A 27,798-nucleotide genomic window follows, 5' to 3' on the forward strand; every position below is an offset into this window, starting at 1 on the left:
GGGGTAGTAAACGTTATATAAATTCAATCACGATACAATACAGAACTTAGAAGTTAGAACATAACAGAACACTGAACATGTGCCCCAATAATATTGTTGTGCCGCAAACTCACCAGGGCAGACTAGATGTATCAATGCGCCAAAATTACAATTTTACGTGGGCATCGCAGTACCCAAAATAGGATAACCCACCCACACAATTTCGATGGGAGGTCGCAAAACCCCCATTAGAGCCTTCCATTTGGATAATTACATTTTTTTTTCGACCAGCAACTGACACTCACGTGGGTGCCTCTGCTGGGTGAAAACCCACAAGAGGACAATCTGAAAATTGAGGTAAGGAATTGGTGAATGTTTTGTTGTATAAAGACCGCATACTATAACATAGCTTACCGCGTCATACACTGAAGACTGTACAGCTTTCTGGACACTGACACAAGCACAGTAGTCCACATTCCTTTTCCAGATAAAGCGTCTTCCTGATTCTTCACTTACCCTCATTGTTTCTCCACGCATCCCAGCATGCACGGTTAAGGAGCATTGTCTTGTCGTCCTTATACTTTCCATCACCACACATAAAACTTCTTTTTCACTTTCTCTTGATTGACGAATTAAACAATGATCCAGGTCAACTTTTCTAGAATGAAAATAGAAAGGTATTACCAATAACTGCAAATATTATTCTTTATCATAAACTTGAGCCTGCTCCTTCAAAAAATGAATGTAGAACCACCGTTTGTATTAAGGTGGTAAATACTAGAGCCAACAAGCACTGGCGTTGCCAATAGGTCTCGCAGTAGGAAAGTTGGAGCTATTGGTTTTGTAAATGACAAAGCCCCTTATGTTTTTAAAATGAAAACAAAAATAAAAGGCATTGTTATTTGCAATTGTAATAGAAAATTGGGTGACTGTAACATTTGAAGGTGGATCAGGGCTAGTTTTACCTGCTAAAATCCCTTCCCTCTGAGCAACGCTAAAATATAACGTTGTCTTAGGGTCAGGTAATGATCAAAGAAAAATATAAAGCGCACTGTATCTTAGAACGAGAACTTATCACATGCGCATGGGCCTTGTTTTTCCACCTTATGCTGCTCGTTTCAGTGAAGTACCCAGCAAAAAAGCATCTTCATAATGACTCTTCCAATGCTTATTTACCTCCCTGCATTGTACATCTCCGGATTATTTTCAATGAAATAAAAATGTCAGCAAAGCACACTGGAAGAGACAGGCAGAGGACGATGAAGCAATAGGTACAGTGTTGGAACAAGGCTCACAAGAGGCATCTTTATCTGTCATACTGTGATAGACAAACTTAATTAACCTCTGCCAGTCACTCCCAGCGACCATTTGAGAGCAAGGAGCTGACCCATAAACAATATGTTACCATGAGGCTCGCCGGGGCTCTGACATCTGGAGATATAGCCCTATCAGCAGTATCGGAAAACAAAACACTTAGATTCGCTGCTGCAAGATATATAGATTATATTAATGTCACACATGAGCTGTCATAAACATTAAGATACTTTTAGCATAAATCTGCACGACCCTGAAGAGTCTAATGCATAATGTATTGCTTGCAGGACGAGCTCGAGACAGCTTTGACTTTCTGCTGTTGCATTACAATACATTTTTGAGTAATTGTTTTAAAATTATGCACTTCTGAAATACATTTAAATACACACACAAACTCACTTATATGTGTGTGCATGATGCAATATTAAATGTATGTCAATTGCTACTGCACAAACAGTAGAGGCTAAAAAGCATACTTTATAATTACAAGAAAATAATCAGAGTCGGACTGGACCATAGAGCGGCCGGGAAACTGAAAGTACGGCCGGCCACCGGCCAGCCATGAATAATTAGGGGAGGAGAAGCCGCACAACACACGCTGGGAGAAGCCCTTTGATGTGCTGTGCGGCCGTGAAAAAATGCAAGCGCACTGTATCTTGGAACGAGAACTTATCACATGCGCATGGGCCTTGTTTTTCCACCTTATGCTGCTCGTTTCAGTGAAGTACCCTGCAAAAAAGCATCTTCATAATGACTCTTCCAATGCTTATTTACCTCCCTGCATTGTACATCTCCGGATTATTTTCAATGAAATAAAAATGTCAGCAAAGCACACTGGAAGAGACAGGCAAAGGAAATTCAGGGGTGGGTCATAACGAAGAGGTACCAATCACAACAGCGGTTTCAGATGAAACTGATGAATATGCTGGTGAATATTGCTGCAATCAACTCCAAACAGACGACGATGCAGATGAAGATCACTGTGTCAACTCCAGTTCAACGAGCAGAAAACCTCGAAAAATGGAGAAATCAGCGTGGATCCAGACCGGCTGAGTTCCCAAGTTGCCAAAATGTAAGTGTAGTGAATACACTTAGAAAATGTTGTTGAAGAAAATAAGTTTATTTGTAAACTCAACCGGATGTAAAGAAAATGCGTCCTGCCAAAGCAAGTATAATTAGGATATTTGACTTTCAACACAACGTTTAACTTCCACAACAAACAGCTCAGCAAAACCAACACAAGCGTAGTATTTGAAACAAAACTGGTTCTCGTTCTGCTTTATCCTCGTGACACCTCTGGAAAGGAGAGACACGAGACAAAGCAGAACGAGACAATGTCACATACTTAAGATCAATTAACACAAGAGGAGGAAAGGTGGGAGGGAACACGGCCTGGGGGAAGCTGGCTGGGGAGGGGGAGGAGAAATGCAAAAACAGAGGCGATTCGGTCTCGTGAGGGCAATGAAAATGTATTCGTTTTACTAAGTAGGTCCCTTGCACAAACAAATAAATGCAGGTTACAAAATTGAAAATACCGCTGGTTGGTTTAAGCGCTCACTGCCACATGCTTTCTCTGTCCTGCAAACTGGAAGTTCGAACTTTTGAAAGAGTGACTCGGACTTTCATTTTTCTTTGAACAATGTAATAAGTGCCATTCATTTGGGAAGTGAAAAAAACCTATTATGTCAGTATCAAACAAGAGCGGACGGGAAACTGAAAGTACGGCCGGCCAGCGGCCGGCCATGAATAATTAGGGGAGGAGAAGCCGCACAGCACACGCTGGGAGAAGCCCTTTGATGTGCTGTGCGGCTGTGAAAAAAATGCAATTAGGAGGGAGGGAGGCTGATGCGCGTGCTTGTTTCACGTGAACTTAAAGAAAACCGCACGAACGAAACCCTTGGTTTCACGAGCGTTTCGAGGACATGAATTCTCGCTCCGCTCAATGCGCTTGCGCGCATTGATAGGTCGCGAGACCTAAAAACAGATCACTGATTTATAAATGGATGAGAAGATATTTGCCATAATCATTTGTAAAGTTTATTCATTTCACAGTAATAACTATAATTGAGCCTGTGCTAAAACCTTGCACTTTCTAAAGCTAAGAAGTGGCGCATTCGCCTAAAAAGTAATGTTACTTAGCAATATTTTTCTAAAAGACAACCATTTTTTAACAGCATTGAGCATGCGCATGGCAACTTCACTACATACACTGCGCAGAACACTGGCACTTTTCACAGCAATTGTTAGTAACTGCCTAAGGGCATATTCACTAAACGTCCCTTTAGGTGCTATTCAGGGGTGCAGGCTAATTTATTTTTTCTTACTTGTGCTTCGCTGTGCAGCAATCCTAGTGGTATGTTCTTAAGCTCCTATGTCCAGAGCCCAACCACCTTTGGGCCTGGATTGACAAACTGTTGATTATAGTGCTGCTACTCATCCGATGTCTATGCGGAATTCTTTGCGGTACAAAGGCCAGATAAAAGAGGAATATAAATGAGTGTGACCGTTGGCAAGTTTCGTGGACCATGGAGCATATGTGATGGCCTGGTGTATCTTTTCCCTAGCTTTGTAACCCATTGACAGTGAGTTATAGGAAACCAGGCTTCATTGAAATCGAATCCATGCCTGTGAAATCTCTTATAAATAGGGCTCCCGGTTTTATGGTACTTATTTTTTTGACATTTCTGTCTGTATATAGCCATATTTATTTTTTGCTACTTTTATCTGTATTTAGCAATATTTATTTTGGGTTTTGTGAAAAAATGAAGCTGAAATTATTATATTTCCAGATTTGTTTAACTGAGAAATATGCACTCATGCTTGAATGCCTGCCAGGTTTCAATGCTATGAACACCCTCAGAAGATAAATTAATGCTTTTATATAAAAAAGATGTGAATTTCAATATAAACCTTGTGCATATCTACTGCGGTTTAAGCCTCTTGGCTAAAATTATTTTCTTTATTAACCCCTTGCCCATCAGTCCACACAGCTATTGGCCTGGCAGTCATGGCAGATGTATTTAGAACCACTCAAAAAGCAACCCAATTTTAGTTTTTATCCACATTTAAAAATAAATACAAAAAATGAATGTTTTTCGGTCTGTGTTTATGTGTAGAAATCTGTAAAAACGGAAAACAGGGAGCCTTACTTATAAGCAACAAAACAACATATTAAATATTACTTACCTTTACTTAACATTGATTGTCTCCCATTTCATTCTCATTTCCTTGCTTCCTATTGTTTAGCAGCTCCTCGTGGACTCCGTCTTCCTCCTGGACTTTAGAGTCTTGTCCATATCGTGGAGCATAGACCAAGTACGGCTTCCTTTGGCAAGTGTCCTTCCACTGGCCAGCAGGTACTCTTTTATTTTCACTTCCTCGTGTTATGTTACCCTGTCCACCCCTACGCCCCACACACAGTTTTTTTTAGATGCTGTACAGCCGCAAGGGCTGCTGTGCAACATGGTTTAAAGTAAAGGAATGTGCTATGACATAGTCAATGCTGGCTGTGTCATAGTGCTTTTTTTAAGCCATGTTGCACAGAGGCTTGTGCTTCTGCCAACATTTAAAAAATCATTGACAAACCCAATATTTTTCACGCAGGCAAAACCTATGGGGTTTTTTAGTGCTTGTTTGTTCTGCTACAGGCACAATCTCTGATTCTCCCCATTTTGCACCGGATCCCTTATTGTTTGCGCTTTCTCAGTGGTTGCCGTACCCTTCATCTTGGCGAGCTTTGGTAGTTGCCCTGGACTGGCTGCGGGAGCTGAGGGGCTTTATGGCCACTCCCAAGGGAGAAGCCACTAGGTGTAACATTTTCTTCTTGGTTGTCGGCACGGTACATGTTTCCACAGGCACCAAGTATGGGGCCTGGTCCCCACCAGTAACTTAAGTAATGAACCCAAAGATCAGGTCAGGACCTTTTACATGGTTTATCCTGGCCGGACCTGGAAAGTTCATGGAAGGGGCAGAGATGTCTTATTTAACTGTGAGCCACGAAGGAGGGCAGCGGAAGAAGACACGAGAGAAGCCTTTCATCTGCAGCTCCATGTATTGGCAGGTACTTGGTTCTGAAAGAACATCTAACGATTTCAAAGAGAGTGAATAATATTGGCAAAGGCAGCTCGGGGAGATGAAGACACACCAAAGGCTGCAGTCGTAATTCATTTTTCACTGATCAGCGTGTCAGGATTAAAATAAAACATCGTTTTACTCTTTGGAAACGACCCTTGTTAAATATACAAACCAAGTGTCCTCCATTTTGTTTTAAAATGTTGTGATTATGGTCAGTTTTTAGGTCAGCCTTCCGTTAATAGGGGGAAAAGATGCATTTGGAGCGAATAGATAAAAGTCTTTCCATTTGTGATAACATCTACTTTACTGTTGTTTTTCTATAATGCCAACACAGCCAGGAGGTTGAAGCATTAATAAAACCATAAATCTCTAAGATGCGTTCATGCAAACTGCATCTACAACTACACTAGCTCCCCATGGCTCACTTTCCAGGAGGCATTACAAAGATGCGCATCTGGCAAATAGGTCATCACTGATACTGATAAATTGCAAATATAAAGGATGATAGCAGCGCATTGATTTATAGAGCTGCATTTGCATTCTGTAGTTTTTATTTTAATGTCTGCCAGGTATGAATGAAAATATATAGAAAACAAATTGGACTGGCCCCACTGTGTGGAAGTAGTGGAATATTAGTTGATCACCAGCCGGGACGCCGTGGGCACCAGACTAGGTTTGCCGCAGAGGACTCCTCACTATCAAATAATACACGGGAGAACCTCTTCCCGCGCCCCGATCTTCTGGACTAGAACCCCTAGCGAAGATTTTCTCGCTTCCCTGCAGTATATGTAAGTTGCACAACTGCACTTGTTTACCCTTTTTCCACACACCTTAGCGGCCGTGTTGGATATTATTCACACGTGGCACTACTTTTTGCCACTCACAACCTGGTCCTGACGAAAGTCCCGCACACTTTTCTCCTGGGACTGAAACCTGTAGACCGCCAACACTTAGCCAACTAAGTAGTCATGATTTTTCTACTTGTAGTTGCATCACATACTTTTATCTGACACCCTGGGCCGCCACGAATAAAATATTGGGCAAGGATTCCCAGAGGTGCATTTTATTACTCACCTTCATCCACATCACACTACTGCACCACACCTGCTCCGCTGTAGTCAGGCGTTGAAGCACAACCAGGCGGCATTCAGCTGCGTGGTTGGACCCCGATGATGAAGCATGACACCAACCAGGTTGGTGTGTGAGGGGTTTATAAACAAACTCAATTGTGCCCAGCTGACGAAGCTCAATTTACAAGTGACTTGGAATATCAACTAATATTCCACTACTTCCACACAGTGGGCCAGTCCAATTTGTTTTCATGATTACACATCTGGGGATGGGACTTGCCCCTCAAAACCCTCGCTCTCTCCATTGATTACCCTATGAAAATATATAGATCCATGCAGTCAGTGGTGGCTGGTGAAGTTTTAAAGTGGTAGGGCGTAATTACCTAATTGATTTTGAATGTGTGCACTTAACGTTCTACACCTGCTTTTCGGAAGTGGGGATAGTTGCTAACATCAAAGCATACATAAACAAACCCTCCTGTCTGCCTGGGCTGATCCAAATAAAGTTATTTGCCAAGTGGCTGGCGCCATGTCATCTGTGAGTCTTCAGTCTGTCCCAGCTTTTTATTTAACATCAGTCTGCATGTTGTGATAGTGTAGACCCAAAATACTGGGTTGGGTTGAAAGCATAACCATTAGCCCCAGAGCTTAATAACCTGTTGACTAACATGTTATGACTTACTGATACAATTTAAAGTGAATCCGATCCACGTGTCAGTGATATAAATAAATTGGTTTGTAATTTTTCTTCCTTTTTTCTTTTTTCTGCATCCATTATTCTTACATTATTGGGTGGTAAATAAAAGTTTCTAAAAAATGTTGTGATATGAAGGACCAGAACCAATTCATTACCGCCCTCAAATAGAACATCCAATTTCTGTAACATTTCTGGTAATTTGACATGGTTTATCAGGCAAGAGGAGGGTGGATCTGAAGTGCAGATACATTATGTTGACACTGCTCTGAAAACAAATTCAGGTGTTAAAGACACCTTTATTGTCCAGAACAATGAGAGCCTTCTTGAGGTTTGGTTCAATGGACACAGCACCTCCCTTATGGCAATAGGATATGTTAAAGCAGGAACAGGAAGCCTGAAGAGACGCAAGAAAAGAAATCTAATATACGGGCACCATGCGAACTTCCATTATGCAAACTCACAATAAAATGGACAACTCTCAGGCTCCTTCAGCGTCCATGCTCGAGGGACTTAGTCCCCTTTCTAAAATTAGTGGAGGAACTCTGTGCACCCATATCAACCCCGATTTGTACCCTACCTTTCAAAGTGTCAGTGGTACACAAGACAAATAGAAAGTGTACAGAACGAATAAGGAAGGGACTTTGGTAATTGAATGAGTATAATCTTTCCTAAAATTTGAGTTTTTATGTGTGATTGGCTACTACTGTCTTGTGCATTCCACAGACAGAACAATGTTGCACCTTAACTTCCATTCTGGGTTTAGTAAACTGCTGAGATGCTGCTCCATTAAGAGACCCAGAAGTATTAATCTTATTGACTTATGAAGTAAGAAATGTTGGTGCCCCTTTTAGCGGGCTGCAATGTCGAAAAACAAAAAGGGAAGTAATAAAACTGTACCTTCTGTCATTACTGGGCTCACCACCTCATCTGGGTCTTCAAACTGTGCTCTTTTTACTGTGGCTCGAATGAAATGTAAAAGTGAAACAGAGTCCAGGTCCTACGTCAGAACTGAAGGCAGGCTCATTAAAACTGCTTTCGCTCTCGCTACATACTGCTGCCATTACTAGCTTTGGGGCACACCAGTAGGAGGGGTGGGGAAAGAACTGACAAAGACACCAAAATAGTGTGATAAAGGCCGCTTTATTGGAATCAGGTGCACCCTGAACAACTCCCACCTGGCCTGTGCCGAACAAAACTAATGCTCACTAAATAAAAACTGCCTGACAGCCCCCCACCCCCACCCCTAAAGGTATCCCCAACATTGCAACCGAAATACAAACATCCACTCAGCAACCTACCCCCCTACCCACCAACTGCAATGACCTCAGTGACCTCAATGACCTCAACCCCACCTACCGATACAGCCCCAGGCCTCCTGCAAATACCCCCCCTTCTCCTTAGGAAAGTGCCACTCGAAAGCCGATTACGACTTTCGACCCCCCCCCCCCCTAGGACTCCTGCCTCCTGGGATACCTAAGCACCCCCAAAGCTCCATCCAACGCCTCCTTCACCTGCACTATGTACAATTCCGTTCCATACTGAGAGAGGTGAACCCCATCCTCCCTGAAAAAATACACCGCTCCGTAGCTCAACTCCGGGTGCTCCATCCTACCTACCCCTTCTTTGGCACAGAATTCCCTCATCCCCCTGTTAATCTTCCTCCGAGCCCTGTCAATAGCTCCTGGGCGCTTAGCTCCCCTCCACACCCGCCTGGGGATAAACTCGGACCATATCACGTAACAGCCCGCCCATTGCTTTTTAATTTCCCTCAGGTCCCTCTTCATTTGTTTGACCAATGCCAGCCCCTTGCACTGCACCAGGTCATTTTTGCCCAGATGAATCACCACCACATCCGGGCACACACCCCCCTGACCACCGTATTCAACAAAGGCAACAACTCATGCCAACGCCTACCCCCGTTTCCCCTCCAGTGACAACGATACAGTCCTTCATCCAATCCCAAATTGAGTGTCCGATGTCTGTCCCACTCCGCCTGTTCTGCCCGTTTGACAAATGAGTGTCCCACAATATACACATTCAACACTGCCACCTCCGGCCCCGCCACAGCACCTGTAAAGACACACATATCAGAAGGCAGAAATCAATGCAAAAACCCCCCATCCGCCTCCCGCATCCTCATGTACGTCCGGTAATAGTCCGACTTCCACCTCCCCAGCCTCTGTATCTCCTCCTTCCCCCACCCCCTTCGTGCTGCCTCCGTCGCCGCCCCGATCCGGAAGGAATGCGTCCCGAAAGCCAGTGGGTCCTCACCCATGTACCGCAGGGCGTGCCGCAGAACCCACAACGCCTGAGCCGCCGTCACTCTGTCACCACCACCTCGACCAAAAACCTCCCCCTCCTTCTCGCCCCGGCTCGCCATCAGCCTCCTCCCCCACGCCGCGGGACACACCCCCTCCCGACCGCCTGGGTCCAACACCACCCAGGTCCCGACCCCCCGTTGGCCCATCTTAGAGCGACGCAGACGCACCGCCACCTCCCACGTTCGGACCTCCACATCCTCCCACAACACCCCCCGCCCCCTTCTCGCGCCCACCAACTCCGACACACGGAACGCTCCAAAGAACAGCCAAGACATCAGGGTAGAAACAACACAGCCTCGCCCCCGTCCCTGCACACCGCTGGCAGCGCACCAATGACCCCCTCCAGTAAAGCCACCGTGATGGGACGTCGCAACAGCACCTTTGCACCCCTCTCTCTCGCCCACCCCTCCAGCAGCCGGGTCCCCAGTTCTCCTGCCGACGGGGGGTAGCCCCACCACAGCTTCCCCATGAACGCCACCGACCCTTGTCCATATGCGACAACATGAACCTCACCACCTGCTCCTCATGCTGCCACCGGTCCCCTCGCCTTACCGTGCCAGACAGCAGAAATTCCTCCCAGGCTTGATCGTACGCCTTCCACGTAGACACTGCTACCGACGCCTTCACCAGCTGAAAGACCCGGCCTCGCCCACCGACCACAGTTCTTCTGGCACTGGCGTCCTGAAATCCTCCGCCGCCGTGGCTAGCCTATGGAACCTCTCCCACTGTGAACGAGACAAAGCATCCGCAATGTCATTGTCCACCCCCGGGACGTGACGCGCCTGAAACAGGATATCATTCTCCAAGCAATGCAACACAAACACGCTCATCAACTTCAACACCTGCGGGTCCCGTGCCGACTGCCTGTTCACTACCTGTACGACGGCCATGTTGTCCACCCGAAACAACACTCGCTTGTGCGCCAGCTCCCCCGACCACACCGTGACCGCCACCACCAACGGGAACAATTCCAAAAATGCAATGCTCCGCCCTCCTGCTTGCCACTGCGCCAGCCACTGCTCCGTGCACCATTTGCCCTCCCAGTACAGACCGAAACCCCCGCCGCCCGCCGCATCAGAGTACATAGTGACGTCCCACACCCAGTCCTCCGCCGGTGCAATGGGCACTCCATTGAAACATTCCAGGAACGCCCGCCACATGCACAGGCCCTCCTTCATCCCCACCGACAGGCGCACATGGTGATGAAGCAAGGTCAAACCGGACAACCCAAACCCAAGCGCCGGCAGAACGTTCAGCCCGCCCGCACCACTCGACAAGCAAAATTCAAATGCCCCAACAGCACCTGCACTTCCTTCACCATCACCTTCCTTTTTGCCAGCATTCCATCCACTAAGGCCAGCATCGCTGACCTCTTGTCCTCCGGTAGGCGTGCTTCCACGGAGAAAGGACAACACCGTACTGGGACCGCACGTCTTCTCTGGCCCCAGGGGAACACCAAAATACCCCATCAACCCGGCCAAACCGTCCAACTGCCGCTGGCAGTCTGCTCCTCCGGGCAGCCCCACCAGGAAAAAGTCATCCAGGTAGTGCGTCACTGACTCCGAGCCTGTGCGCCTGGAAAAAACCCACTGCAGGAAGGAACTGAAGCGCTCGAATAACGCGCACGAAATGGAGCACCCCATAGGCAGTGCCTTGTCCACAAAAATGAGACCCTCAAACTGAATCCCCAGCAACTGGTGATCTGCCGGGTGGACCGGGAGTAGTCGGAAAGCTGACTTGACATCGCATTTTGCCATCAGTGCGCCCCTCCCCGCCGCCGAGACGAGCCTCCGCGCAACGTCCACCGATGAGTAGGTCACTGACGACAAGTCCGCCGAAATGTATGCATTCACCGACTCCCCCTCCGGCCAAGACAGGTGTTGTATCAGCCGGAATGAGAGAGGGACTCTCTAGGTGCAATTCAGATGGTGCAGAAAGACACTCACGGAAGAAGCGAGTACTAATTCTTTCTTCTTGCGAGCATCTACTTACTGCTGATTGGATGTTAGAGAGGACTGGGAGGAGCCGGTGAGTCGGTCTCCTTCCGGGACTCCTCCCCAGCCCCTCACAAAGTCAGACCAACAGTGAGCCAAAAAAAAAAGAGGGTGGAGCTCATGACTTTCCTCCAAGCATGCTTCACCCACTACTGCCTTGAATATGCTGGTCTGTCTTGCCCCCAACCATTGAAACCAATGGCACCGAGTTGGCCAAGCCCAGGGCCACAAACATATCACCCAAGTGCTGATCAAACCACTGGCATTAACAAGAGGCCACACCTCTTCAATGACACCATCACTCTCACTTGTGCCTCAGGTGCGAGTGGAAATCTTGCTCGGCACAGGCGCAGTTGCATTCCCAGTAACAAAAAAAAAAACACGCATCTTGTGCCTGATGGAGCAGCCGGTCCTTTCACTGGGCTGCTTCTAAGTTTTATCCTTCTCCTCTTTCTCTCCTCCTCTTCTGTGTGTCATGGCACTGCCCCTTTTGCCCACATGCACCAACGGCCCCTGCATGCAGTAGTCATTAAGTGGGGTTCATGAATTAACCTACACACCAAAGACCTGCCACTTCTCTGCTCTTCTGCTCCGTCCTCACCAGCACAGGCTCCCAGAATCCTCTGAGCCCAACCCTGATGCTACTTTGATGCTGCTGAACTTGACTTGAAGGAGGGAGGGGGACCCCATCCGGTCAGGGGCTGGCCGTAGGTAACAAAGGTAAAAAAAGGGGACTTGGGGGAGTACCAGGCCATATACTTTGATGCTGCTGAAAGCAGCATCAGAATTGGTCTGAGCACTGATGATTTTCTTTCCCAGTGAGACTGGGAGCCTGTGCTTGCTCTCTCCAACCCGGCAATGTAGCTCAGGTTGGAGACAGCTTAAGTGCACATGACGGTTTGGCAGGCCTGGGACGGCCGGCCAAACCATTATGCACACTGTCAAAAGTGCCTTGCCCAACACTCCCCCTCCATGACGGCCCGCCTCCAAGCCTCTGCTATTGTAAGAAAAATAAAACGATAATAAACAATTTTATTATAGTTTTATTTGAAACATTTTGAGGCTGATGGGGGGCGACGCTCCTCCACCATAGCAGAGGAGCAGCCGCTGGATACATTGTAAATCATATACCTACATGCATGTATAATGTACACTGCAAAGGTTCAAACTCAGCTATGACTGCTAGGAGCAGGATGCTGTGCTGAAAGCTGTCTCTAATCTGAAGTACCATTGTTGTCTCTAATAATTAGTTCCTGACTATTTTCTAGGATGTGTACCCTTGGTTCTTGAGTCTACACTGGGCAGTCGTGTCTGGGTGTTTTACTCAGACCATTGTGCAGAGAATTCAGGGCATCCCATGGGTCATACTGAGGATTTCATCTTGAAGGGGTTCACCTCCGACCTTGGCTTGACCGCACCAATAATATGGTGAACTTGGCTCCAATGCCCGCCTCATGATTTGGATACGAGTCAATTTGAGTAATAACTGGGATTAAGAAAAATGAATTGAAGTGAGGAAAATTACAGAGCATTCTCTAGACTTGACCGTAATTAGGGGATGCAGCAATAACAGGTCTTCCCGAAGGTCACAAAAGTCTTGACTGATGAATGGCTTCAAGTTCCCCATTGCAATTTTTGGTGTTTATTCTATGGAGCTCATCTACGAACGACGTTTTCACCAAAAATAATATAAAATAAGCCACTAGGGATCACATGTACACACTCATTTTCTCGTTGCAAACCCTGTGATTTGGTAAATCGCACTGTTTGGGGAAAGAAACTATGTTTTCCAAATGTTGTATTCCCGTTTTCCGATACAATAACAGGCTATTACCAAACTGAATGGCCATAGAAAAGCATTATGAATTGCTCATTGGAACGGGAGCTCACAGAAACTGTTAGGCATTTTTCACCTTCCGCAAAAATCTGAATACATGCGTATTCTAAATCACTGACCTGGGACATTCCATTTGAGCTTTCCTCACCCAGGGAAACCTCTTGGGGTAGCTGTGGGCGCTATAAGTCACTAATAACAATAATAAAAATAGCTTGTCCCTCCCAAATAGTGATTCCTTATGGTATGTGATAGTGTTTTACGACCGAAATCCGGTTGCAAAACATTAATATTTTACCAAATAGTAAAATGTTGTGGTAAAAAGTTTACAAACGAGAAGGGGTCCCCAAGGGAACCTTTCCCCTTTGTGAATGGTCAAAAAACATTTTTGGGAGTAGGCAGTGGTCCATAGGACTCAGAAGGATTCACAAAAAAGTTAGTGGGTAAATTGCAACCACTTTTTGCAAATCCTATCGTAGTACAACTGGTACCAAAAAACATAATATTTTATTTTTATCTGCTATTACATTTTAATCAAAATTATTAAGGAAACCCCCTGTTAAAAATCAGTATGTCAAAGTGATGTCAGTCAAATAAGGGTGCTTCAAGAACTGAAATAATAAAGAAAATGTACTTGGCAAACTTTATCCCATTCTTCCTCATTGTGTGGACAATGAATACACAGGATTTGTTGAGAGAATTAACATCTTGCTAAGTTTGTTGTGGGAAAGGTTGCAACATTAAGACTAGGCCTTTCCATAGAGGCCATATTCTGACATTATAGCTAATCTGAAAAGTGTAAACATTGTTTAGTTAAATACTACAGACTTGGTTTAACCTCCAGCAGTCAGATGAGAACTCTCAAAGACATTTTATCTATAACGAGCTTTCACAAGATTGTGATTTTAAGATGTGCTCCCATCGTTCAGTATGGCGTATACTTCCTTTCTCAAGCTGGCATCCTAGCCATCAAAGTTCGAATATAAGGTCTCTTCTTCATTTAAAAATGAAAACAGCTAATTTTAAATGGGATTATTTCAGTGAAATAAAATCAAAAGGTTGGGTCCATGAGCAGAGATTACTAATCAAGAGCTAAAGCAATGTTATATGCATGTAACATTGGACATATCAGACGATTTTTCTTAACTTTAGAAAAGAAGTAAGCACGGCTAGACTGAGAACCAAAAGGAGCACTAGATAAAATGTTCAAAACAGCCTTACTGCCATGTCCTTCCTCCACTCTCTCCCTCTTTCCATCCATCCATTCATTCACTATCTCTCTTCTTTTTCTATCTATCTATCTTTTTCTTTCTTTCTATCCGCCTGGCCATTGAAAACGTGCCTCCCATGGCTCTAACCCTCGGGGAAACTTCTAATGAGATAAATGGCCAGTCTGTCCCTGTGGGCAAATGTTCTAAACAAACACGTGGATTCTGTGGCTAAGAAGTGCACAGGAAGGCACTCATTATGAGTTGGGTGGTAAATAATAAGATATATTGCTCGAGTTACATCCAACTCCGATAATCACATGACAATGGGAGTTAATGCTCGTATCAGAGTTTAACAGCCAGCACATCATTAGGAACTATCTGTGAATTTTATAAATTAAGATATTTTATGATATATTATATCATGCAAAACAAGTTATTTTATATGTTTGTAATTTAATGTATACATCTTTGTGGGGGAACATCCTTTACAACGCAACCTTTACAACGAAGTACCTTTACGACGCAACCATTACAACGCAACTTTTACAACGTCTTGCGCTGGGGGGCGTTCTAGGATAGGGAATAGTTTCCAACACCTTCCCTACTATCCACGGGGACTGGAGTTGGAATAGTAAATTAAACTATTCACTATCCAGCGCCCCCAACGCAAGTCGTTGTAACGACTTGCGTTGTAAAACTTGCTTCGTAAAGGCATGCGTTGTAATAGCATGCGTTGTAACGTCATACATCCTCTTTGTGAAATGTATGTTCAATTTCGCATTCAGGAAGGATGGCGTAATTCCTATCGGGACTTAAAGGGTTAGGTGTGTGTTTATTGATATAACCCAAATGAGTCTTTTGCTTTTGCATGGAGAAAAAACACAAACACAGAAATTCACGGAATCTTTTTCAACGTATGCTGTACTGCTTTGAACACAATTTGAAATGTTTTATTGGTGGAGTCATTAGATTGTGCAAAGTATGGATAAACACATTAATCACTTAGCACAGTTCATATTTAAAAAAATGTATTTTTACATTTATCTCAAAACTCCTTTTCATTTGCATAGTGTAATCCACTTTGTTCACTCATGCCAAGAAAGTCAGAAGTGAATTGATATCAATTCACACTCCTGCTCACAATTTCAAACTCCTGCTTCCTGGCTTTTGAAGATGAAATACATGATAAACAGGCTTTTAAACCCTTTTTATTATTGTTTTATTTTAATCCCCTGGACCCGCCCCCCAGGACTCTGATTAGTCTTGGGGCTGGTACAGGGAAAGACACTGCTGGTCGGAGAGGTGTTTGGCCGACCAGCCCAGGCGAACCAAATTCTTGTGTGCAGTGAAGCTCTCTCCAGCCCCAGCTGCATTAGTGGGACTGGAGAGAGCAGGTACAGGCTCCCAGTCTGCCTAGGAGCACAGGTTGTGGCCAATCCTGATGTTGCTCTCATGTGAGAGCAGCTTCAAGATTGGCCGCAGGGCAGGCTGGGAGCCTGTGCCCAGTGCCTGAAGGACGATGTGTGGGAGACGGTGGTGGCAGTGGCATGGTAAGTTTATTTTCCTATTTATTTTTATGTCGGTTCAAACCCTCTCTACCTCCCTCCTCCCTAGATCCCTCCTCTGGTCCAACCCGTCCCCCAACTTTGGCAGGGGAAGGACCGCTACTGCAGTATAAGAAAGATTATAGCCTGTATATTCATGATGGGCTGTAAGCCAGAGATGTTCGCCTTGTTTCTAGGCTGGACTATTGTAACTCTGTCTATTTTGGCCCCCTTTCGTATATGATTAATCAACTCCACTGCATCCAGAACATGGCTGCTAATCTGAATCTTGGCCCCTCTCATACTTGAAAGATTTTCTCATCATCTGAAGTCTCTTCATTGACTTGCAGTCCATAGCGCACCATATTGAAGGATCCATTTCATCTGTCACAAGACCTTGCTTAATTTTGACCAGGTATTCAAATGTGACTGCTTAAGGTACTCTGGGGCATATGTACAAGCCCCTACCACCACCATAACGTCATTTTCAGTGATGTTGTGGTGGCGATAGGGGCCCGCCTTATGTTCAAGGTAGCGTTAAGCCACTTAACTTGACTTAACTCTGCCTTGTTCATAAGGCCCCCTTTCACGCTATGGTTAGCGTGAAAGGGGAGTGCAGTGGGTGTTGTGGTGGACGTTCCACCGCAACACCCATTGTGTTTGACGCTGCCCCCTATGTACAAGGGTGGTGTACATAGGATGCAGTGCGAAAATTAAGACCAGGAAAACCCTGGTCTTGACTTGGCTAAATGAGGAGAAATGCATTATTTCTCTTCATTTTTGCTTTTTCCATGTCTGCCGCTTTGTGCAGCACATATGGAAAAAGCAAGATGCCATGATTAGTTTATGTACAGGAAGGTGCCCCTTCCTGTACTTGAACAAACCTTTCCAAAAAATGCCATTTTGTCACATTTTTATGTGTGCTGCATGAAGCAGCACACATGAAAGTGACAGAACGGCATTTTAGGATTGTTTATGTGCAGGAAGGGACACCTTCCTACACATAAACAATCCTCCCCTGCACGCAGACACCCTTGCACTCTGGTTCAAGGGTGCCTGCGTTGACGCTAAGTTGCTAAACTTAGCACCATCGCTGGGGGAAATGCAAGGCTGCACCACATTCTTGTAAATATGGTGCAGCCTTGCGTTTCAGAAGTGGCGGAGCATTTGGTTAAAACAAGGAAGCTAACGACACGCTCCGCCACTTTCTTGTACATATCCCCCTCTGTTCATCTGCGGCCAATCTCATGATCATCCCATGTGCTTGCTGTGGGGGCAGCTCTTTCAGCTACTTGACCCCTAAGCTTTGGAACTCTCTCCCTCCTCCCTTTATAAAGATTTTTTGGCACTTTTCATTTCACAGAGCCACAAAACTTGGTGGTTTCCTACCTCTTTTTCCACGTAATTGTGATTTTTGTGGCTTTGAACAGCACGATCAGCACCGGCTTACCCCGTTGATGTCAGTGCAGAGCTACACTACGTTTCTTCATTCATTCGTTCAAAAAACAATATTAAAGTTAAGAAAGTACCAAAAAACATAAGCAAAACGAATAAGATTTAATGTTTAGAAGCCATCACAAGGATAAGGAGGTATGAATTCTTAACAAAATAGTAAAATGTGTTATATTCCTGAGTTAGGCCCATGTAGCAAAGCAGCTTATTTCTTACATTGTCCTATTTTTCATCATTAACCTTTTGCATTTTGTGACAATGTTGAATTGTTTCTCTAAAACTAAACTTTTTACACATCTAACTTCGCACAACTTTATCACAATGCCATGAACATCATTTACAAGCCAAGGTCTTTTTTCGCACTATGTACAAATGTAATCTCTATCTTCATACACAGGGCAACAGGGCTATCTACATATCCATAACAGCACTAATCTATACGCACATCACAAGGCTGACAGAGGTCCTTGCATGCTGAAAATTCACCACGCAGCGGTCTGACCCCTTGTGAGGAGTCCTTCATTCTCTACCACCAGGTAATGGGATTGGATCGTCCCTTAGCGGGATTCTTGGCTTAGAGTACGGTTCGCAGAGTAAGACTACTTTCAATGATTGCCTTGTTTTATATGCCAGTATATATACATTGTTTAGCACCATGGTAGAACTATATCTATTATTCACGCTTTCGGTTCTTGTAATTACTTTTACCTGCTTTGTCTATTATTCATTGCAGCACATGGATTCTATACAAGAATAACGTTGGTTCAATAAATATATTGAAAACTTCCCACTGTGTCTTCTCTGTATAGTTCCCTGAGAATAAGTGAGCATGAGTGACTGAGTGAAAGGTTCTGTACTGTTTCCACGATCACTGAGGGGTCAGGGTTGTCATGTTCAGTGTTTGCCAGCATAGGCGGCTCTTCTGCCAAGGCAGAGGAGGTCGCCCCATTGCTTTTAGAGCAGGAGAAAGGAAAAATAAAATGATAATAACCCCAGTATTATCATTTTATTTTTCACTGTAGGGCTACGGAAATGCCCTCTATGCGGGAGCCCCGACCAAGCTCATCAATCGACTACAACGCATCCAAAACACCTCGGCATGACTGATCCTTGATGTACCACGACACGGCCACATCACCCCCCACCTGAGAAACCTGCACTGGCTCCCCGTCAACAAGAGGATATCCTTCAAGCTACTCATCCACGCACACAAGGCACTCCACAAGACCGGCCCAGCCTACCTCAACAGACGGCTCTCCTTCTACATCCCCAACCACCAGCTACGCTCCGCCGACCTCTCACTCGCCACCGTCCCGCGCATCCGAAGAACAACCACCGGCGGGAGATCCTTCTCCCACCTCGCCGCCACGACATGGAACACCCTCCCACTGAGCGTACGACAGACCAAAGACCTGCTGACCTTCAGGAGGACACTAAAGACCTGGCTGTTCGAACAGTAGTGCCCCCCCCCAGCGCCTTGAGACCCTTGCAGGTACGTAGTGCGCTTAACAAATGACTGATTGATTGATTAGGTTAGAGTGGGGTGGGGCTGGGGTCACGGGAAGGCGTAGTTTGCACTCCCTAAGTGTGCATGACTGTTTGGCCAGGCCTCCTGGGCCCGCCAAACAGTCATGTGCACTTTGCAAGTTCCCCACCAGGCTGTATTACACAGCCTGGTGAGGAACATGCCCAGGCTCCCATTCCCCAACTGAGCGCCGAACCTCAGCGCTCAAACCAGCAGCATTGTGACTGGCTTAGGGGAGGAAGCCTGCTTGCTTCCTGCTTCCACAGAAGCTGAGGAGACAGCAGCGTGGAAAGGAACTGACGCAGAGGAGAGACAGCGGCTGGCAAATGTTAAGTGGTTTATTTTGGTCCCCACGCCCGGCAACCCCCCTTCCAGCCTGCCACCACTGGTTGCCAGAAACCATTTGCTTTCTGGTAATTTGGGTGGGCTTACGGTGGCACTGTGAGCTATCTGGTCCATAGACCAACGTATCTAGCAGGGGTATCTATAATCAGTCTAGGCACCAAGCCTCTAGTTTAGGCTGTCTATGTCAGGTTTCACCACTGCGCCTACCTGAACGTTAGACTTAAAAAACTACATTTCCCATGGGCCCAAGGGGTTTGACTACAACTCCCATGATCCTACGGGCTAACCGGATATAGCGCGGCGTGCCCGTAGGGAAGATGTATCTGATTCTGGTTCGTGAGCGGGAGCGGCTGCTCTTGCCTTCTGAACTGTTCCTGTGTTTCGTTCTGGCTGCAGGAGGATCGGCGTCCGGAGAGAGAGGCGGTGATTGGGTACTGTTTTCACTGCGCCTGTGTTGATCGGAGCGGTTATCTCTGTTAACAGCCGCAGGTCTGTTTGTTTGCTTTCCTTCGTGTGGTTCATGCTCATTTACCTACAACGGAGCTCACTCGGGTTACGAGTGACTTAGTACTTTTTTTGGTGCACATTTGGGAACGCTCGATTTTGGAGCCAGTGGCGGAGTGTAGGGGGAATAATCTCCGCATTACCGTCACGAAGAAGTGACATATAATAATCTATGTTTTGTGGAATATAAATACCAAAGCGGACGGCTGGGGTACTTATTCCACGCCCTACCGTGTTTGGGTTACGTACCTTGCTGCACTGAATATGACTCTTTTGGCTAGCTGTTACAGATGAGGAAAATCTGTTATCTGTTAGGAAAAACAAATACTTTTTCTTGTTTGGGGTACGACAAATAGTTTGCTTGTTTCTTTTCCTTGGTCCCTGAAAACTGAAGGCTATCTATGTTCCAAATGGATCCAAGGGTAAATAATTTATGGACATGGTTTCTGCTTTAGGGGGTATGTATCTAGTATCCGCACTGCATACGAATAGGCATTGTTGCTGTTGAATGTTTTTGGTAACGTATGTCCTTGTAATCTTTAGGAATAGAAGGTGTCTTGTGAGAGACCACTGCATGGATGAAGAGAAAGCCAAAAAGGCACAGGTGATCTCTATTTCCCTTAGTGAGAATATAAAGAGAGTAGGATTAACATATGGTATTAATCTGCTGTGCGTTTTGTTTTACAGCTTCCCTTTCCCTGCTGCCCCCTTCCTTTCCCTTCCCGTTTTTTTCCCCTTTGGGGGTTTTTCCCTCGCCGTATCACTTGAACACCCTGTGATTGTACATTCGGGGTGTTCGGGAGGTCCGGAGGTGGAGCTTTGTTGCTGCGGACGGATCCTGCAGAGTGGAATCCTGACAGTCTAAGCAGAGTGCATATCCTTCAGATTAGTAGGAACTACACAATAAATGTGCCTGTAGAAAATAAATGGGAAAACAAAGTCAGTGCTATAATGTAGTGCACAGTTGACAATGTTCTTGGCAGGAACATGTTGTATGGAGGTATGGCATGTAGGGATCTTTCGCAACAAGCTGGCAATTAAGCCATGCTTTAGTCAGTCAGTCAGTCAGTCAGTCAAAATACTTTATTCGATAATTCAATATCATAAAAAGACAATGATGAACAAAGTACAATCAATTACTTTAAAAAAAGCACGCAATTACAATCACACATTTTAAATATCTTAAAAATCCAGCCAAATCTAAAAAAACGTTAAAAATTCAAAAACATTAAAAATGATCAATTCACAGAGTGGTAGCTGCCATGATAAGTCATTTGTTTAAAAAAAAGACAATATATACAGAAAATGCATTTTTATAGGAGTACATTTAGGCACGAAGTTTCATTATCTTATTTCTCTCCCGAGCTGCCCCCACCAAAAAACTAGCAACATGAGAAATAACCCTCGGACTGTCTAGTAGTTGCAGGTATAGGAGTGCGGGCCTCACTTGAATGAAGCCTGCCTCCTTAAGGATAGGCGCAAGAAACTTCCTCCTTGCGGCCATATAATGGCCACAGAACATTACAAAATGCATTGTGTCCTGCTTTGAAAAATTATCGCAGGAACACGGCGGTGCCTGATCAGAAGTATTCCATTCCGTGAGTTGGCCCAATGTTAAATAAATCAAATTTAAACGAAAACGCGTTAAAAGAAACCTGTGATAGGGTTGATTCACTAAAACCAAGTAAAGTTCAGGACCAGGGGGATTAGCAACCATAATAAAGGATCTAACAGTGTTTTTTCTGAGCTCCCTTTCCTCCCTGTTGAGAGATAGCATCTGTAACATAGTCCCCTTCGTAGATGCTATGTCCCTACGAGTTACACTTTCTGGGGAGTGGAAAAGCTCAGGTCTTCCAATTTTCTGAAAACCCTGTTTGATGTAGGATAACCACTTAATTTTATTTAGGTTGTCTAGACTAAGAAAATCCTTAAGAATGGTATGATTCAGGGAGAGTTCGTCGTTCAACCAGGTCTTCAGCCAAGTTATTAGTGGGGCTACCTTCAACATGTCTGTAATAAAACCAACACCCAACTCTGAATGCACTGCAAAAGAAGGGGTTGACTGCGGCACCGATAAGATTGATCTCATGAATTTATTTTCGGTGATTTGCAAGCAGTCCGTGGTACTGTGTCCCCAAAGTGATCAGCCATACGTGGCTACTGCCAAGCACTTGGCTTTGTAGATATTTAACAGAGCCGATATGGGCCTAGCCCCAAGTTTTTTACTAAAGGCCATGATTGCCATAGAGGTTCTAGCAAAAGCAATATTTCTTGCTTTAATCTGTGGGCCCCAATTCCCCCTCTCCTCAAAAATAATACCCAAATACGGAAAGGTGGGGACTCTGCTAAGTTCCTCATTCCAACAGAAAAAAGTTTTTATATTTTTCTTTCGAGATCCTCTCCCAGCTATCATTATTTGTGATTTTTTTACATTTATTTTAAGATCTAGGGAATTCATAAAACAACCGAATGCGTCCAACAATCGTTGAAGCCCCACCCCAGTTCGTGATAGAAGCACAGCGTTATTCGCATACAGGAGAACCGGTATGCCCAGATCTCCTATATGCGGTATGTCTGCCATGGCCTCCCTGAGTACAGGTTCAAGAGCGTTTATATAAACTGTAAACAAGAGAGGGGCCATAATGCACCCCTGTCTGACCCCCCTTTCTGGGTGGAAATGGCTAGAACAACGTCCCGCTGAGTTCACTCTGACAGAGGCCCGCAGGCCAGTATGTAAGTCCCCAGATATAGTAACCCATCCTTGGCAACGGTATATTTGTCCACTAACAATTGTAAGATAAGACACTGATCCACAGTACTTTTTTTGGATCTGAAACCGTATTGGACATTTGACAGAATCCCTTTCTTTTCAAGCCAATCCTGTAATTTAAAAAGGATGACCCGTCCCAGAATTTTAACTGATGAATCTATTAAGGAGATCGGTCGATAACAGGCTGGATCTGACCGATTACCCTTCTTAGAAACTGGGACAATAATGGTCTCTTTCCAGGATGCTGGGATGTTATTATGGTTTAGTTTATTAAAGACCTTACACAGAACCTCTGACCATAATTTTGGAGCACACTTAAAAATATCAGCGGGGACCCCGTCAGGGCCAGGTGCCTTATTTTTCAAGGTCTGATCTATTGCCCTTTCCACATCTGAGACTTCAAAAGAAACACAAATACCCTCATCTCTCTCGGTTGTCATATTTAATGACTCTTGAGGAGCGGTACTAGAGTATATGTTACTAAAATGCATAATCCAAGCCTCATCAGCAATGTTAGACTCAAGAGGGCAGTTCTCTACCGGTGAGAATAAGGGGTGACTTACCACTTTCCAGAATTGGCTACTGTTTTTTAAAACCTCTGGATCAAGTAGCTGTGACCAAGCATTATCTTTTACAGCGTTCTTTCTGGTCTGGATAACCTTTTTGTAGTTTGCTCTCAGCTTGGCTATTAGTACGCGGTCTTTTCTATTAGACTTTAGGGCTTTTAACAAATCAGCGTGTGCCTTTGAACAAGAGTGATCAAACCATCTTTTCCCTGAATTTTTAAGGGGTCCCTTTACCACCGTTAGAGTTTGGTTGATCTGTTTGCAAATACTGTCAAATGCACTAACTACTTGCTCGCTAGCAGCCTGTGGGTCTAGACACGTAGCTACGTCATCCTCCACCCTATTCAAAACATCCTGTAAAATGGCCTCTGGTTCTATATTCTCCCATTTTAAACTGCGTCCTTGATCTATCGGAATCACTCGCTGGCCTCCCTTGTGAGACGCTGTTTTAAAAGGTAACAAATCCCTAGACAAAACCTCCATTAGAACCGGGTTATGGTCGCTAAAGACTGAAACCTCAGTTCTATACCTTAATACTTTACCTAAGATTTTACAAGACATAAAAATAAAATCAATAATTGTGCCATCACCTATGCCTTTAAAGGTTGGAACAATTAAATCACCCTCCCCGCATCCTGATTCGTATAGGTTCCACGCAGCCAAAAATTCTTCAAGAGCCTCCCCCCTTTTTGAGTGTTCAAAATGTGAAACTGTGGAACCGGGGGGGCCATCATCTACTAAATAAACACAGGGGTAATCACACGGAGGGATATTAAAATCACCAAGTAGAATTATCTCAAAGCAATTTACTTTAGTTCTGTAGACTGACAAAAATGTATCTATCTGGTCCAGATTATGTCTGGTACTCTCAGTAGCTTTGGCATTATAGAAATTTATAAATAAAATATTGGATGAATCGGGAAATTCATTTCAATAATTAAACAATTGTTCCAACCTGAATCAAGCTGTGACAGTTCTCCTTTTAGTTCTAATTTAAACAAAGTTAATAAACCTCCTTTCGATCTTCCAGCCAAACTGCCTGTAGCAGGGATACAAAAATGTCTATATCCATCAAGGGAAAAGCTGTTCGATCGGTCCCAGGTTTCCTGTAGAGCCACAATGTCAAAAGTTTTCAAAAAGTCAATCCAGGTTTCGTTACCCACTTTGCCCCTTATTCCAGCTATGTTCCAGGTCATGATTCTACAGACTTGTGTGATAGTCCGTGATTGATTTACCAGTCAATCATTTTCCTCCAGAGAGGTTAAGGGTGCAAATCGATTGAATAAAGGCAGGATTTGGTCAGCTGGAAAGTTTGGTCTACACAGGCTATAACAATAGGAATCTTGGGGCATTGGGTTATGATGACCAGAAAAAACATGTGGCACTATACCCTGCGTGATAGGAGAAATTGGTGGATAATGTTGGGCAACTTGTGGTTTAATGATGTCATTTAAATGATTATAGAAGAAACCAAGGGGGCGTGCACATACAGAATTGTCTGTCGATGGCAAAGAAGCAGCCCTTAGTAAAACAGTCGCTACATGCTGTGGATGCTTAAAATTTATAATCACACAATCCCCCTTGGTAGACTTTCTCGAATTGCCCAACCACTCCACTCTTCGTGTTGATATGAAGTCATTAGAAAAAGCAACAGGGAAGCCGCAATATTTGCTTAACCAGGCTAATACTTTATGATTCAAAGAGTCACGGGTTTCCCCTCTAGCATCATTCATATGTGAATCTACACCAGGGACATTAGTTAACACTACTGTGTATGGGGCACAATCTGGGGGGAGGTTGACTATTGGTTTTTGCTTTCCTACCCTCCGCTCTAAATGGACTCCTGCGGTATTCGTTGTGTATTAACCCGCAGTGTGAGTGGCGGAATAATTGGCTTAATGGGAGGCTGAGCAGCTGGTATTTGAGTATTGCCCCTCCCCCACTGCTTGCGCATGCTGACACCTCATTTACAACATCACCTGTACTAATGTTCCTAACTAATTTTACTGAAGTCAGATGAGTAGATAAAAGGACCCCTAATTTAGACACCTCCTTGGCAACCTGATCTAGTTTAGCCACCTCCCCTTTACTTGCGCCAACAGGACCCTTACTAAGCACACTAGGGTTTTGTGGTGCAGCCACATGAGATGTCAAAGTGTGCCCAATCTAGATACTTCTTTAATGACCTGCTCTACTTTCTCAGCCAATGGCCTAATCATGTCCTCAAATTTAAGCGCAAACATGTTTAACAAGGAATCAAGTTGGTTCAGCTTCAGATTCGTCATGTCATCCTCTGTATGAGTGTCAGGAATGGGCCTTGATTTATCAACAGTAGAGGCCATCTTGTTGACTCTATGATACACTACCCATTTGTTCTGTGTCCTTCTACAGGCCCTCACGGTTCTACGCGTGGGTGAGGACGTTTGTGGGGGTAGTGGGAAAAATACCGGAGGTATTATTGTTTGTTTTTGTATTTGTGTTTGTGGTGGGTCTTGCGATGTAGAGGGAATAGAATTATCCGGCACCTCCAGTGTGGGTTGTGTTAGTGCAATTCTATCAATGTCCCCTCCCAATTGAACAAATTGGACATTCCCTGGTACTAAGTCAACTATCTCAGGAGGGATGCAATTACTTATAGGTGAGGGAGGTGGACTAACTCGACCTATGGACATACGCCGTTCAGTATTTATTTTTTCAACAACCTTAACCATGTAGTTCTCAATCGATCCAGCAGATGTTGGCATTTTGGAGGAGCGTAATCTAGTCATTATCAGGCTATAGAATAGTCACTCACAGTTCAGTAGGTTCAATAGGATGGGTACGAAGGATCAAAGTCCGTGGCCCAGCACGGCCTCGTCCGGTCGCGGACTGTCGCAGACTGTCCCGCCCTTGTCCCGGGCTTCTCCGAGCGTGTCCGCTGCGTTGTACTGCCCCCAGGACCTCCGGGCGCTCCGTTCACTTATGCGCCTCCGGGCGTGCTGGTGGCGTGACGCGGTTGCAGCGCGACACCCTCGTGCTGCTGGGTCTGGTGGTCTGGTGGTCCGGAAGCCGTTCCCCTCACGGTGTGACCGGCAACAGGTAACAGAGGTGTCAGAGCCGTTCCCCTCACGGCGTGTCCGCTGCGTTGTACTGCCCCCAGGAGCTCCGGGCGCTCCGTTCACTTATGCGCCTCCGGGCGCGCTGGTGGCGTGACGCGGTTGCAGCGCGACACCCTCATGCTGCTGGATCTGGTAGTCTGGTGGTCCGGAAGCCGTTCCCCTCACGGCGTGACCGGCAACAGGTAACAGCGGTGTCAGAGCCGTTCTCCTCACGGCGTGTCCGCTGCGTTGTACTGGCCCCAGGAGCTCCGGGCGCTCCGTTCACTTATGCGCCTCCGGGCGCGCTGGTGGCGTGACGCGGTTGCAGTGCGACACCCTCGTGCTACTGGGTCTGGTAGTCTGGTGGTCCGGAAGCCGTACCCCTCACGGCGTGACCGGCAACAGGTAACAGCGGTGTCAGAGCCGTTCCCCTCACGGCGTGTCCGCTGCGTTGTACTGTGAAATAAATTTAGTCTTCACCTCCACCGTGCTGTTACTCTCCAGGAAGCTCAGGTTCTGCGACCTGCTGAAGCTGCAGTTCATGGCCACTGCTGCTTCAGCCTCCTTGGTTGCGCTGGCTGGGGATGCAGGTGCCCCTACTGGGCGCGGAAGGCTATATGCAACTGCTTGTATCCGGGGGCTTTGTGCACTCCGGAGGGTAAATTCGCTACCTCTCCCTGGGCGCTGAGGATACTCTCCCACGCCTCGCGCCCGCAGTCACTCCAGACTCCAAAGCCATGCTTTACTAATGGTCCTGGGACTGCCGTACTCGCAGTGGCAGTCTGAGCACCACCACCCCTGTGGGTCTGCCTGCCATTTTCTGAATGTGGCGGGCAGACCCCTACAGGACCACCACCTCCACCGGGATCCAGGATCCAGCAGCGGTGGCGGTGAGGAATGGGGTAGGTATATGCTAGCGATGCAGATGCAAAAACAACAATTGATGGACAGAATGAAGAACAATGTCATACATTCACCCAAGTACAGGAATCTGGGCCTACATCTATAGTTTTTTTGCTCAACCAGTCATTCCAGTTTGAACTCAGACATATTCAAATCAATATTGACCCTGTGCCCAATGGGAACAGTCCAACCCGAACTGCCAGGCAAGGTCCTCCCTGGACTGGAAACAAGCTTTGTAAGACCGGTTGACTGCTGAGCATATTCTGACTTGCATATCCACCGCCCATTTCATGGCGGGAGCCCACCATGAAAAGGGTGGTGGAGAAGCAGGTAAGAGCCCCCTGCTGATTCCGGATCAGGAGGCGCTTGCAGGGGACTCATGCTGTGTCCCCCTGGAATTGCAACCTCGTTCCAGCACAGTGTGGCATGCACAACATGGTACATGCCACACCGTGCAGGAAAGAGTTGCAGGCACTCTTGGAGGCGGTCTGCTATTAAGGCTCTCCTATGAGCCTAACATAGCTACCGCTGTGAGACTGCAGCAGCACTGCCCACCCGCCAGCCCTCGATTCAACTCAGAATCAGGCGGGCAGGTGCACCACAGGCTTGGCGGTCCTC

General features: G+C 45.7%; 1 protein-coding gene across 1 annotated transcript in view; it reads right to left on the reverse strand.

The window, feature by feature from the left end:
- The window catches only part of PJVK (pejvakin), a 197,008-nt gene that overhangs the window by 37,895 nt on the left and 131,315 nt on the right, over positions 1 to 27,798 (reverse strand). The window contains exon 3 of the mRNA XM_078683826.1: positions 496 to 637. Within this exon, the coding sequence (XP_078539952.1) occupies positions 496 to 637 (142 nt within the window). The remainder of the gene's footprint in view (positions 1 to 495; positions 638 to 27,798) is intronic.

This window comes from Lissotriton helveticus, chromosome 3_1 (genome assembly GCF_964261635.1).
Source record: "Lissotriton helveticus chromosome 3_1, aLisHel1.1, whole genome shotgun sequence".
Lineage (NCBI taxonomy): Eukaryota > Metazoa > Chordata > Amphibia > Caudata > Salamandridae > Lissotriton > Lissotriton helveticus.